At 59.8% G+C, this 14,249-nt stretch overlaps 1 protein-coding gene across 1 annotated transcript in view; it reads left to right on the forward strand.

Moving 5' to 3' along the window:
* CMIP (c-Maf inducing protein) overlaps positions 1-14,249 on the forward strand; it is a 205,983-nt gene that overhangs the window by 129,249 nt on the left and 62,485 nt on the right. Inside the window, exons 2-3 of the mRNA XM_018061763.1 lie at positions 1,283-1,408; positions 9,189-9,239. Of these exons, the coding sequence (XP_017917252.1) occupies positions 1,283-1,408; positions 9,189-9,239 (177 nt within the window). The remainder of the gene's footprint in view (positions 1-1,282; positions 1,409-9,188; positions 9,240-14,249) is intronic.

The raw sequence follows: 14,249 nt of genomic DNA on the forward strand, positions 1-14,249 counted from the left end.
CATAAGAGTCAAAGGTGCTAGTTCCTGCCGCACGCTTGGGGCATCTTGGCCTGTGTCAGATTGAGGGGAGTGTTGGCTGTACCCCTTCTCAGGGCGTCTCAGCCTGTGTCAGGTTGCGGGGGGTGTTGGCTGTCTCCCCTCTCGGGGTGTCTCAGCCTACGTCAGATTGCGGGGGGGTGTTACCTGTCCCCCTTCCCAGCTGGGCCACACTTGGCCTGCGACACTGCTGAAGTCTGGCTTCCCAGGCCCCGAGTGCCAAGGACACGGCCTCTGGGTGCCTGGCACCTCCTCTCCATGACAGAGGAGCTCACTCACCCATGAGCGACTGTGAATTTCCTTCTCCCCACCCTCACCCCAGCACTGACCGGTGATAACCCTCACCGGTCGCCCCCTTTCAACACAAGTCACTGGGCCCTCGCCATGTACCAGACCCTGGAGGCAGAGCGGGGACCCAGACAGATGTGGCTTGACCTCATGGAGCTGCGGCCTGGGGCAGGCAGACGGCAGACAGACGACCTGCGCAGGTCACAGGGATTGAGATGGATGTAGTGAGCACGCAGGACCTGGGGAGGGGGACGGCACGGTGGGTTTCGGGATCTGGAGAGTGGAAGAGGAGATGGCAGGGTGGGGTGGGGGTGACCCCCGCCTTTCGGGGACACAGGGCAGGCTGAGTGCTGTCTGCAGGCCCGTGTCGGGGTGCATGGAGAGGGAGAGAGAGGTGGGGTGGGGCTGGAGCGGGCGCGAGGCCAGATGGGGGGGGCCCGTGGGTGGAGTTAGTGGTTGGGTCACCGGGAGCCCCTTGTAGATGCGAGCAGGGGTGTGGAGGGGTCGAGTTTGCCAACTTAGAACGCGGCCCTGAGTGCCACGTAGGGAACGTGTGTCTGCAGGGGGAGGCAGGAGGGCAGTCCGGAGGGCAGGGGGCTGTGACCGCTTCCTGGGCAGGGGAGGGTGGTGGCTGGGACACAGTGAGGGGTGGAGCGGTCCTGGCTCTGGCCACATTGGGCCCCACAGATGCCCGGAGGAGCAGTGCCCGGGCCTCGCCCCCAAAGTGCCCCCAGTCTAGTCCTGACTCCACACCTCAAGAAACATGTGGGTGCCCTGGCCCCTCCCCTCCAGCTGAGCGCCGGCGGCCGGGAAAGACGACCTCCTTCTGCCTCCAGAGTTGCCAGGTGTCTGTACCAGCTCCGCGTGCTCAGTGCTAAAGCGAGAATGTTTTCCAAGGCGGCTATTGTGCCTGATCTCATAACCAATGTATGTCTTTTCTTTTTCCCTTTTGCTGCAGCCAACTGGGTACATGGAAAACTCAGTCTCCTACAGCGCAATTGAAGACGTTCAGCTGCTGTCCTGGGAGAACGCCCCGAAGTACTGTTTACAGCTCACAATTCCTGGGGGAACCGTCCTGCTGCAGGTAGGGCTCGTCAACAGGAACAAGCGCTTTCTGCTCCGTCCCTGCTCAGCGCCCTCCTCCTCCCCCTAGGAGACGGCCAACTATCAAGAGGAAAGACTGTTTGACTTGGAGTGGGTTTTTCCCCTCCAGGTATGAGAAAGGTGTAGACCGGGGCTCACTGGGGAGCGGTAGAGGGAGTGTGCACAGGCCGGCTCCTGCTGAGCGCCTCTCCCCACCGAGGAGCTTCCCACGTTGTATCCCTGTTTCTCCTAACAAAACCAAACCGTCGGTTTTCTGGTCTCCCATTTTACAGATGAGGAAACCGAGGCACACAGACACAGGCTTTAAAAGGCTATGAAAAGCAAGTGAGCGACAGATGTACTACTTTCTGTTGTACTGTGAGTGAGGGGATTTCTCACTCTTCATTAATCTTGGTCTGTTGAGGCCTTGATGGAAGTAGGAACCCTCTCCTTGGGAAAGAGTGCAGGTTTTATGTGCACTGATCAGGCACTGTTGGTTGGAAATGACGCAGACGTTGTTCAAATGATCTGAAGCAGGAAGAGAATTTGATGCTGTGGCTGCGTTACCTAACTGGGCAGTCTGAGAGTGGACTTCAGGCACAGCTGGACCCAGGAGTCAAACGCGATCGTGAATGTCTAATCTCTGCGTCTCCTGGCTTTGCATCTGTGTGCTGGCTTCGCTGTCAGACAGAGGCTCCCCATGTGATGGGAAAGACGGATGTCTGGCAGCCTCAGGCTGCATTCTTGGGAGTCTGTAATCCTTTAAACATATGAGAGCCCACTTTCCCTTCAGTATCTTCCTATCAAGTCTCCTGGAAGGTCCTGATTGCCTGGGCTGAGATCTGGTTCACCCCGGGGGGAACACCTGCCCTGGGTTCCACACCCACCTTGAGCACAGGCAGCCGTGCACTCTGACAGCCCTGCCAGGGCCTCATGGGTGGGGAGAGGCGGGTCCACCAAGGATGGGACTGAGCAGAGCTCCTGACGCAGCTGCTGCAGTCCATTCACGTGGCACGCGCTGTCGTTTCAGGGGGCTCCCCCCCCCGTGTGCTCAAGGGGGTGTTCTCAGCCCCTTCCTGTCGGCTTTCAGTGGCCCACCGTTGTCGCTCTCCCCTGGGTCTCCAACGGGGACTCAAGTCAAGACTGCTCGTCCAGAGGGAATGGACTCTCACCTCCGGGAGAGTGGTCTCCCTTCGCCTCTCTTTCAGGAACATTTTCTTTCTGTCTCTCCTGGGCCCAGAGAGATGCTCCCTAAAACTTGTTTCCCCAAAAGTGGCCACCGGATTATTCAATGATGCTGGAGCCGAGGGGCACACAGTTTGGCCTCTGAGGAATGTCGAGCGCCGGAAGCTGAGTGTAATGGCTCATGATCCTTCGGGAAGGCTCCAGGCTTTACCGTCATCCCACAGAGGACACTGCCTGTCTGTCTTCTTCCTAAATCTCTCACAGCCGCCCTCCCCTTTTCCCTCCTCACCTCCAGCCAGCAGCACTTTCCTTTCTGTCCTTCCTGCCCCTCTGTGATGTTGCACCTTCTGCGAAGGGAGTGGTCAGCTCTGGCCCCCTTGGGCTGGTGGGGAGCAGTGGCGGGAGACTGGGGGCGAGGGGGGCAATACTAGGAGTCCATAGAAAGCGGAGAGGAGGGGGCTGAGAAGATCCCCTTGGAATCACAGCCCCAAGCCTGCTGTTGCCTGTGCAGGCGGTGGGTGAGGAGGTGAGTCAGGCCCCCGGGGAGACAGAGCCACAAACCAACCCCCCAGAGGCAGCGGCTGAAATAGAGGTCTGTCCCCAAGGGCTGGGGGACTCGCTGTCACCCTGGAGGTCCCAGGGAATGCTCCCCATGGGTGGTGATGCTAGAGCTGGGTGTTGAGGGGTGAGTAGGAGTGTGCCGGGATGGGACACCCACTGTGGGCAGAGGGAAGGGGGGGTGCGAAGCCTGGGAGTGTCGGGGCAGGCGTTCCCTGCCGTGGACAGGAGGGCGTGGCAGTGCAGGCCCTAAACACGTGCCCAGAGTTGTGGGGTTGCAGGCACCAGGCCCCACAGGTCATGTCAGCCGAGCAAGGGAGCCGCAGTGCTGTTCTGAGGGCCGCAGGCAGCTGCCAAGAGCTCCAGAGAGGCGGGGGGACAGTTGAGGGACCGGTCTGCTGGCTGTGAGCCCCCCAGGCGGGCGAGCCCGAGGGAAGCCTTGTAATTGCCCTGCCCCCGGCAGGGGCATCTTCCAGTGCTCCGGGGCTGGAGCGGGCAGTGTGCCCCGAGGAGGGACCCGCAGACAGAGGGGCGGGGCGCTTGGAGGATGCGGGGTGCCGGGCATCACCCGAGTGTCCCTTTGATCCCGCGGGGGCCTCCTGTCAGTGCTCCCTGGGCCGGGCTGGCCAGGGTGGGCGGGCTGAGGCGGCAGCCAGGTGGGTGCAGCCCCGCCGTCCTCGGGGAGCTTGCTTCCCCCATGTCATCCCCTCCTCCTTGCCCTCCTGTGGTTCACGTGTGGCAAGAGGCTGCCCGATTGTCTAAGCGGGCTTGAGGCGCCGCAGGGCTGGGCTGCAGGCTGCGGGCCCATGCGCTGAGGGGGCGGCCCCCGCGGTGGCGGGCAGGGCGCCCCGCACAGGCTCTGCTGCTGGTCAGCGGGACCCCCTGCCTGGGGGCTTGTCCAGAGTCACAGGACGGGCACAGAGCAGGGCTGCGATGGCAGTCCCTGCGCCCTAGCGGAGGTGGGGGGTGGGGGCCGAGCACGGTGGTGAGCGGTGCTGGCGATCAAGACCACGCCACAGCGTGCTGCCAGACGCACAGGGTCACCTGCACTTAGGTCCGAGTTAATGAATCAGGAGGGCGGCTCCTCTGTCCACCAGCTGCGCTCCGGGTGCTCAGGACGTCCAGGTGCCGGTGGTGCTGGTTGGTGCCAGTGGCTCGGCTCTGCAAATGGCTCCGATCCACACACCAGGGCTGAGACCCCAGGACTTGTCATCCCGACCCCTGCTGCCCCCGCGGGAACAGCCTCAGCGCAGGCGGCCTGCGGGCCCCCAGCTCCCCTGCCTGCCCGCATAGGAGTCCGTCCTGTGGCGCGTCTCTGTGGCAGGGCGGTGTCTGGGGGTCCCTGCCCACCTCCTCTGCAGGCTCTCTGTCTCTCTGATACTTCCCTCCCCTCCCCTCCCCTGTCTCTGTCCCTTGATGCACCTCACTCTCTGCTTTCCCCCCTGGGGTCTTTCTCCAGGCCTCTCTGCCCCCCAGCCCTTTCTCTCTGTGTGTCCTGACCTAAGTCTCTCTTCCGCTCTCTGTTTTTTTCCCCTCTCCACTCCCTACCCCTCATCCTTATGTAGCTGCTTTGTGAGAATTTGAGCCGGTGCCTCACTCAGACCCCCTGGGAACTGACCTGAGTTCAGGGAAGGTTCAGGAATGCTCTCAGGGGCCTTCCCTGGTGGTCCAGTGGCTAAGACTCCAGGCCTCCTAGGCAGGGGGGCCGGCTTCCATCCCTGGTCAGAGAACTGGACGCTGCATGCCACGGACAGAAGACCCTCAGGCCGGAGCTAAAAGGAAGAAAAAGATCCCGCCTTCTGCAACTAAGGCCTGATGCAGCCAGATAAATAAGCAAATGAATATTAAAAACAAAGGACAAGCGCTCTCAGGCAGATGTCCTCCCCTGCTCAGAGATGCCGAGCAACACGCCAGCACGTCGAGTCAGCAGACAAAGGCACCCGCCCTCCAGCCTGGGTCCGACCGGCGTGTCTGTGGATGCTTTGTGTTTCAGGGTGAGCTCCCTAATGGCATGTTATTAGAGTCCCAGGTGCAGAAAGGACCTGTTTGTCTTCTTCCTTCCCCTAATGCCCTGTCTGCTGGCATTTCATTGTGAGGAGTAACTCCGTGAGCCCATGAATGGTGCCGGGCCGGGGGGAGGTGGGCGCTCCTTGCTGGCCCGTGGCGTCGTGGAGCAGAGATGAAGCCCCGAATCATCTCCCAGGGATCTCTGCCTCCCCAATGGCTGTCCAGTCACTGATGAGAAGTGGACAAAGCCCACTGCTCGGACAACAAGGTTTCAGGCGAGACCAGGAGCAAGGGGACCCTCCCCACCCTACCCCGCTTTCTCAAGAGTGCTGCTGTGTTCTGGAACTGTTTCCAAGACCGGCTCATCTCAGTGACGTTCCTGAAAGCCCCCGGGGAGGCCAGGCCACTGTTTACCCCAAACGCTGGCAGCCGGGGCAGGACAGGGCGGGTGCCCTCCTTACTGGAAGCCAGAGAGAGAGACCTTTTCCGGCCGCACAGCACGTGCTGTTTTTTCCCCTAAGAAGTGGGGCGGGGAGGGCGAACCTGGGAACAGTCACCCACCGTGCACCCTTGGCTGTTTTTCTCACCTCTCCAGACAATACAACAATGAGAGGGAACTTGGCAACTTTCGAAGAGGAAATTAGGCAGAATTTGCCTGGAACGAGGCCCTTGCATGATTCGAAAGATTTATCGCCAGGAGAGGCCGGCGCCCGCCAGAGCCTGCCTCCAGGGCCTCTCTCCCAGGCTGGGCCCCGGCTCTGCGGACAGACCCTCAGGGTGCAGAGATGCGCCCTGGGTGCCCAGCGGTGGGGCTGGGGCCCTCCACGCTGCCTTCCCCCGGATGGCGCCTTGAGTTGCCCGCCCTGGGATTCCGGATGTCCCCCCGCAGCCTCTGTCCTTCCTCGAAACTCAGCCAGCCGGAGGAAGGAGCAGGAGGGCCTGCTCTTGCTGTGGCCTCCCTGTCTCTAGCATCGAGACAGGGGTCGCGACTGCCAGGGTGTCACACACGTCGCTTTCCCTCTCCTGGCGCAAACTTCTGGCCTACCCTTTCGTTTGCAGGGTGGGGGCCTTGCCCTGACCAGAGCCTCTCCCTTCACCAGCACGGCGCCTTCGGGTTCCCCAGCCTGGTTCCCAGGGGCCCAGTGGTACACAGAGCAGTTGGTAGGGTCACACCTGCTGCCAAAGGGCAGATTTCCTTGACTGTGGTGGTTAACACAGCACAGGTTTGAGAATTCCCTGCTGATGTGGGGGTTAAGACTTGCCACTTTCCCTGCTCTGGGCCTGTGTTTGATCCCTGGTCAGGGAACTAAGATTCTACAAAAAAACAAAACAAAACAACACAGATTTGTATCCTGACCATTCTGGAGATCTGAATCCAACATGTATCCCTCTGAGCTAAACTCCCAAGTGTGGGCAGGGCTGGTCATCGAAGCCCTAGGGAGGAATCCATCTGCAGCTTCTCGAGGCTGCCTGCATCCCTGGGCTCATGGCCATGTCATTCCAACCTCTGTTTCCATCTCTAACTCCCATCTGATCTTGTCTTCCTCTTATATAGACACTCATAACTACACAGGCTCACCCAGAGGGGCCAGAGTAATCTCCCCACATCAAGGTCCTTAACTTCATCTGCAAAGTCCCTTTGCACAAAGGTAACACATTCCAACCAGTCCATCCTAAAGGAGATCAGTCCTGAATATTCATTGGAAGGACTGATGCTGAAGCTGAAACTCCATACTTTGGCCACCTGATGCGAAGAACTGACTCATTTGAAAAGACCGTGATGCTGGGAAAGATTGAAGGCAGGAGAAGGGGACGACAGAGGATGAGATGGTTGGATGGCATTACCGACTTGATGGACGTGAGTTTGAGTAAACTCCAGAGTTGGTGATGGCGTGCTGCAGTCCATGGATCACAAAGAGTCAGACACGACTGAGCAACTGAACTGAACACATTCCTGGGGGTTAGGACATGGACAGATTTGGAGGCCCCTCATTCGACCTCCCACACCTCCCCTGTCCCTGATCACCTTGGTGTGTTGAAAAGCAGAGAAGTGGCTGTGGGCGTGAAGCTTGCTGGAGCAGCTCATTCCCGCCTGTACGAGCTCCTGAGAGCCACCAGGCTCCTGTCTTAGCTCTGGTCCCGGGACGTCCCCTGGGAGCCTGGAATCGGCCAAGGGGCGTCAGTGTGGACGTCTGTGCACACCGCGGTCAGGGCTGTTCGTCCAGGGGAGCCTGCTGTTGCTCGTTCGTCAGCACCGCGCTGGCCGAGGCCGCTCCGCCCTGACCCCTGCTGCTGGCACGTGTCAGCACCGTGCTGGCCGAGGCCGCTCCGCCCTGACCCCTGCTGCTGGCACGTGCGAGGCATCGTACTCAGTGGCCATCTTCTGTGGCTGCTCTCACTGTTTGGGGTCTTCCTGAGTGTGGGCTGCGTTCAGTCACCCTGCCACCCACGCCCCATCCTGAGACCACAGCTCACTCAGCACCGGCAGGTGACCCCCACGGGCCCTCCAAGGGGGCTGCTGGGCCCCGTGGCAGACTGTCCCTTGGCCTGCCCCGCCCCAGTCAGGTGTCGCAGGCTTTGGGTCCTCAGGGGCCTTGAACCCGGGGCTTCTGGAGACTCAGCTACTGCAGAGGTTCCTGCGTCCCACGCAGGGAGTCCCCCAGCCTACTGCCCCACTCGGAGCAGAAGCACAGGCTCACATTGCCCCCAGGTGCTCGTGTGGAGCCGCTCGGGGTTTCAGGTGTGTCTCCGAGCTTGCCCGCGGAAGCCCGATTCCCAGCTCCACGGGCCACTGAGCTGGTTCATTTGCTGCAGCTCAGAGACTTCCCGAAACTGGCCTGAGCGAGCAGCTGGGGTTTCATCTGTGGTTTGCCGGGAGCTCATTTGTAAGTGCCGAGTCTCCTTGAATGAAAGTGACCCCAGGATGCACACGCGGCGTGCATTTGTGCATGTGTGTGCCTGGGTGTGTGCGCGCGGCTCAGGGAGAGAAGGCGGGCATTCCTGCCTGGAGAGAGGCGCTGGCCTTTGTCAGAGTTCTTGCCCACCAGAGTCGGCCACTCGGAACAGTGGGCTGGGGCTCAGTCAGGACGGGCGCTACGTTTCTGCCTTGGGTGTGGCCAGTGGCAGACTGAGATGCTGTCACACTGTGGTTTCACCGTGAGTCAGACCGCTGGGTCCAGGCCCTGGCCCCCCACCCCTGCTGCCTGTGAGCCCCTGGGGGATGAGTTCAACCTCCTGAGCCTCAGTTTCCTCGTCTGCACCACGGCCCACAGTGCCTGCTCCCCGGGGTTGACTTAAGGACGGGATGAGCTCGTCCGGGCGTAGGGCCTAGCGTCCAGCACCTGGCAGACCCGCCGTGAATACTGCCCTTGTCATCAGCAGACGTGCTGGAATCGGGGGTGAGAGCTGTCTGGCCCCGAGTGGCCCGGAGGCTCGCAGCTGGCGTGGTGACAGTCACGGAAGGCCGAGCTCCCCGAACGGGGATGTGTAACATCCACTAGTTCTGCCTGAGGCCAAGGCTGCCTGGTCTTTACTGTGGCTGTCTGCAGTTGGCAGGGGGTGCAGTGGTTAAACCCACAGGCTTGGAAGACAGGCTGCGGGCTTAAATGCGGTCAGTTGACGGTGAGCGTTCAGGGTCTCAGTTTTTCCCTTTGTGAGACAGAGCATTGCCCACCTCGGAGGACAGATTACAGGGATGGCAAATGCCTGGCGCCCGGAGCACCCAGGCGGCTCATCCCCATCACCCCCTCACCCCATGCCTCTTCCCCACTCATCCCGGCCCCTTCTCTGATCCTGAGGAAGCTGACGTAATGTGTGCAGTTGAAGCTCTTGCAGCCACCATCATCTGCCCAGCAGAATAAGCGCTAGGCGAGAGCAGTGTCTTATTTCAGACAAGTCCACCAGGTGACCGCTTCCGGTTTGGTTTTACACACGAGGGGTTCAGCCTGGTACAGGACCTCATGCTGGCCTGTAAAATGCTCTGAGATGCTGCCAGCCAGTGACTGACCCCCACTGTCCTCTTCTCGTTGCAGGCCGCCAACAGCTACCTGCGAGACCAGTGGTTCCATTCTCTGCAGTGGAAGGTGAGTCCTGGCTCGTTGCTCATTCGAGGTGCCACTCTGTCACCCGGAGGCTGGAGAGCAGGAGTCTCCCACCTCCTGGGTGCTTTGCCCTGTTGTCCGAAAGCCCCTACCTCCCTCTGGGATGGTTGATACTTTGCCCCCTTGCAGTGCCAAAGCTGTGTCTCTGCCCAGTTGGCCCCTGACTTTGCCTGGGAACCTCGCGGCATGCCAGCTTCCAGAAGGATCGTAGACCCGCTTGCTGTCAGAACAGGAGCTCACCTGAGCAGCTCCAGGGGGCAGGGCTTGAGGGAGTCCAAGTGCTGAGCTGAAAGTAACTTTAGAAGTTGGCAGCAGAGGACAGTCTATCAGAGACGCAGAAGTCCAGCTGTATTTCCGCAGGCTTCCCTTCCTCTCCACTCTCTGGTTCTTTGGCCTGATTTTCGGGTTCTAGCTCTGCATGGGATGGTCCCCAACCTTTACAGTAAGCTGGAGTGCAGTGGGGCTGAGCGGCTGGCCCTGGGCGGGGTTTGAGGCCGTGTGTCGTGTGGGGAGGACCAGGGGACACTTCGCATTCTTGTCACGCCTTTGGAGGGGCTCTTGTCGCAGCTGGGCAGAGGACAGAAACCCAGCCCTGAAAACTGACATTCCAGGTCCTCTAGACGGCCCCCCACCCCATCCCCCACCCCCCGACAGCAGCAGGGTCTCTCGCTTGTGCCCGGGTGGCTGTCTCCGAGGCTGAGCCTGAGTCTCCAAGCTGGAGCTGTACAGGGAAGGGACTGGCGTTTACCGAGCGCCTGCTGCATTGTGCCTCTTTGACCCTTGTCAGGCTGCTCGTTATCATTGCTCCCATTTTCTCCATGGGGAAGGCAAGGCCAGACCCGAGCCCAGCTCCTGCAGCTGGTACAAGCCCGGAGCTGGGTTCAGACCCACGCCTCGCCCGTTCCTGGGGCTTCTTGAACGCAGGCGGAAGGCCCTGGGAGGCACCCGTTTGTGGCACGGCAGGTGCTGCTGAGACCTTGATGTCTGCAGGGACATCCTCTCTGAGGCCTGATCCTGCAGCCAGGTGTCCCAGGACAGGCGGGGCCTACATCAGGACCTGCCGGCGGGCCCTGGGAGGTGAACGCCAGACCAGTCGCGGGAGAGAGGAAGACAGGCAGTGTGATGTCCCTGCGAGGAGAGGCTGCCCTGCTCCCGTGGACAGCGGCGGCTGCCTGCTCAGAGCTTCCCTCTTCTGCTCTTCCTCTCGTGCGTGTTTCCTCGTGAGTCCTCAGTGAGTGAACACCTTGCTTTCTCTTAGCTCAGGATGGAGACTTACTGCCTGCCCAGCAGGTTGGGGAAATGTCTCTCTGAACAGGTGGCCAAGGTCAGTGTCAAGGAAGAGGTGGTCTTGAGTGGATTCCCCTCTGCTTGTCGCCTTGCCCTGGTCCACTTGTCTCCAGCGCTTTCCGGAATCTCTGGGAACTTCTGAAAGGCAGCGCTTGTGACGTGTGTGAATTCTACGCAGCCACAAGCGATGACTAAGATGGTAGGTGTGGCAAGTGGCGCTTCGGGAGACTTTGACAGCCAGAGGATGATTTAAAGGTGACAAGCTCGAAATGTGTGAATTCAGGCGCGTGTGGGGTTCAGACAGTTGATCGAGCAGGTACCGAAATGGAGATCCCTGGGCTTCTAGCAGTTCTCATCAAGACCTGGATGTCTGCTCCATTTTGGCGGTGGTTGGTTTGTTAATGGTTGTTAAATCAGTTAAATTTTATTTTTTATTTTTCTATAGCGTTGTTTTATTTATTTGTTTGCTGGCTCCTTGTTGGTTGGTTATCCCTCTTAAATACAGCAGTATGTACGTGTTCATCCCAAAAAACAAAAGCAAGCACACTGAGGTCAGGGTGTCAAGGAATCAACAGATGCCCAGTAGTGAGTGGCCCTTTTGCCCGGTGATGGATGGTGACCTGTGTTCTCACTGTTTAAGCACTTTTTGTCATAGGCTTAGGAGTGTGTAGGGTTTCCCTGGTGGCTCAGATGGTAAAGAATCTGCCTGCAATTCAGGAGACCTGGGTTTGATCCCCGGGTTGGGAAGATCCCCTGGAGGAGGGCATGGCAGCCCACTCCCGCATTCTTGCCCAGAGAGTCCCATGGGCAGAGGAGCCTGGTGGGCTGCAGTCCACGGGAGCGCAGCACAGATGCGGTGCTGGTGATCGTCCCCTTTGACCCCCCCCGCCCCCCGCCCCGGGTAATTTAGGTGTGCTGCCGCCAGGTGGCAGTGACATCTCAGTGGCAGCAGCCTGATGTCGTTCCCGGGGACTCTGCACTCAGTGTTGAAGAGACTGAAGGGAGGCATTCTGCCCTTCCTTATAAAATGGCAAAGAAACGTAAGGTGTTGAGGGACTGCTGGCTGGTGAAATGAGCCAAGAGACCCGGGGTCTGAATCCCGGCTCTGTAGCTGATCCGTCTTGTGGTTTGCATAGATTCAGCAAGGGTTCATCCCGTAAGATGCAGCCGCTGACTATCTGTGGCGCATGGGGCATGTCTTGGCACTTCCTGCTCCTTGTCATTCAGCACACGTGAGGGCTCAGAGAGATCCAGCGACTTGCGCATGGTCGCACAGCAGGCTCCAGCGTGGATCCGAGGCCCGAGCCACCTGCGCCCGATCCCGCGCTTCGGCTGCTCAGCCCCACTCAGGTTGTGTCCTGGTTCTCTTGCCTGATACCGCCACTCTTTCCTCCGTATTTGCCACCGGCCGTTGGGGATTTTTCTTTTTCTTTCCTTTGCTTTTCTCTACCTTTAACTTGAAATCAATAGAACATCAAAATTAAGGACATTCGAAATCCCACAACCTCAGCTTGAGCTTTTAATTCTCTGAACGCTGTATTTATCGTTTCCCCTTACACCCCATGCATGTGCGTGCTGTGGCTGCAGGGTGACATAGGGAAGTTCTTCTGCTTGTGAAGAGTGCTGCCTCTTAACCTGCTGTGTCCCGTAGCTTTATGGAGTCTTTACGCAGCAGTACTGGGGCCCTCCCAGGGCGATCTCCACAGGTGTGGCACTGCCTCCAAGGGGGCTGGAATCAGTGTTTGGGGCTTAAAAATGCCTAGTTATTCCAGCGGTGCGTAGAGAATATAGTTAAGTCTACTCAAGAGAATCTTGTTTTCTAGAATTTAACCTCAATGGGATCAGGACAGATTGGGATGGAAGTGTCTTAAAAGGCTCCTTAGGGGAACCGTAATGAAAAAAAGGGGAAAAAAAGCTTGAGAACCACGTCTCTAGAATCGACCTCCAGGTGCGCTGTGGAACAGGCAGAGTCCGAGAACAACATCCGTGTGACGTCCTTGCCTCTCTCCATCCTGGGGGTCCCGCAGCTCTTCTGGCCTCAGCGCTGCTCTCCGGCGCACCCCGACCGTCCCAGCCCACGGGGAGCATTTCCTCCGAGGGGCACTGGGCTTTGAGCGTCATCTCGGCTTACCAAATGGTCCACTGTTGTTGATGTTTGCCAACTTGTCTGAGCCACTTGTCCAAGATTCCAAAGCCCCCAGAAGGGGACAGGGGCCAACCCTCAACGTCCCCGGCTCTGGGCCTCCTTCCCTGCCCCCTCCAGGCTGCAGGCAGCTCTGCTCTTCCTCCTGGCCTCCCGCCCTGGGGCAGGCGGGTCAGGGAGGTGTGGGGGGGTGCGGGGGGGGGGGGGCAGGGCCCGGAGGAGGAGGACAGGAGCCAACAGGAGCAGGCTGGGGTGGCAGCCAGCCCCCCAGGGTGCTCCGGAGCAGAGCAGTGAGTGCCACTGAGGCTCCCTGGAGAGGCCGGCCCTACCCTGCTGGGTTTGGGGAGGTTTGGCCCCTGAGGCCTATCCCTGGGGGTGTGGAAGCATAAACAGTCGTCCTGGGTTAATGAGGCCTCATTTCTGTCTCAGATGCACTTGGAAGCCCTGTCCTGTGGACACGGGCCTGTCCCTGCACGTCAGGCTGTGAGGGGCCAGGCCTGTCCTGCTCACAAGGCCAGGAGGGACCAGGCCGGGGCTATGGGATAGAGCCAGGGTGTGCTTCAGGTGGGTGGGTCTGGGGTGTGTTTGCAAAGCTGGGAGGAGACTGGCCCGTCCCTGGGTTTGAGGCTAGAGGCCCACTGCTCGAGCTGTGTGGGACAGACCCGTCTGGGTGTGCCAGGCCCTGGACCACAGGCCCTGAGGACCCGGCTGGGGGGGAGACGCGCTCTAAGCTGCCCCAAAGGAGCCTCGAGAAGCATGATATGCCTGCTTCGTGCAGCTGGCACTTCTGGTGCCCCCAGCTCCGAAAAACAACTTCTCGCTTCCTGAGGTGGGGTTCCTGGGCCATTGCCTAGAAGTCTTGAAAACCAAGGTGATTTTCCCGCCGGGGAAGCTGGGGAAATCCCAGTCCAGGCCCCCATCCTCCCTGGCCGGCTGCCCACCGCCTGCATCCTTAAGCAGAATTTCCCTAGCCCCTGAGGTGGCCACCGCCGCTCAGTCACCCCTGTCCAGGGCCTGTCCCTCTGCTGGACAGAGTAGGTGGGTCGAGAAGAAGGTGGGGTCTGTGCCTGTGTGTGCATGTGTGCTGCAGGGAGACTGTTTGGAGTACATTGGGTGTCGGGGGTGTTTACTGGGGCCTCAGTTTTCTCATCTGTGAAATGGAAAGATCACTAAGTAGCGCCTCACTCACGGGTCCATGTGAAGACAGGCTGCCCTGCCAGAGCTGTGGGAGCGTCACCACACACGCCCTGGTCAGAGCAGCCAGCGGGTACTCACCAGCCCTCACAGGGCCCCCCATGGAGTGTCTGTAAGATCGGGGTGGGGGGCGGCAATCTGTCCTCGGAGGGCACTGCCTGGCTGGGAGTGCCCCTGTCAGTAACGCCTGCTAGAGTGGTTCTGCATGGTCCCAGCTCCGCGGTCTCATGGATGAAGGGATGCAGGGGACGAAGCCCATTGCCAAGGACAGCTGCTCTTCATGGTATCACGATCCAGCTTCCACACCCGGCCCCGGGCTGAGCCCCTGTGAGGGCCCCCAGTAGGTAGGTGAGGAACTGGGGTTGCCA

The sequence above is a fragment of the Capra hircus genome, chromosome 18 (assembly GCF_001704415.2).
Source record: "Capra hircus breed San Clemente chromosome 18, ASM170441v1, whole genome shotgun sequence".
Taxonomy (NCBI): Eukaryota; Metazoa; Chordata; class Mammalia; order Artiodactyla; family Bovidae; genus Capra; species Capra hircus.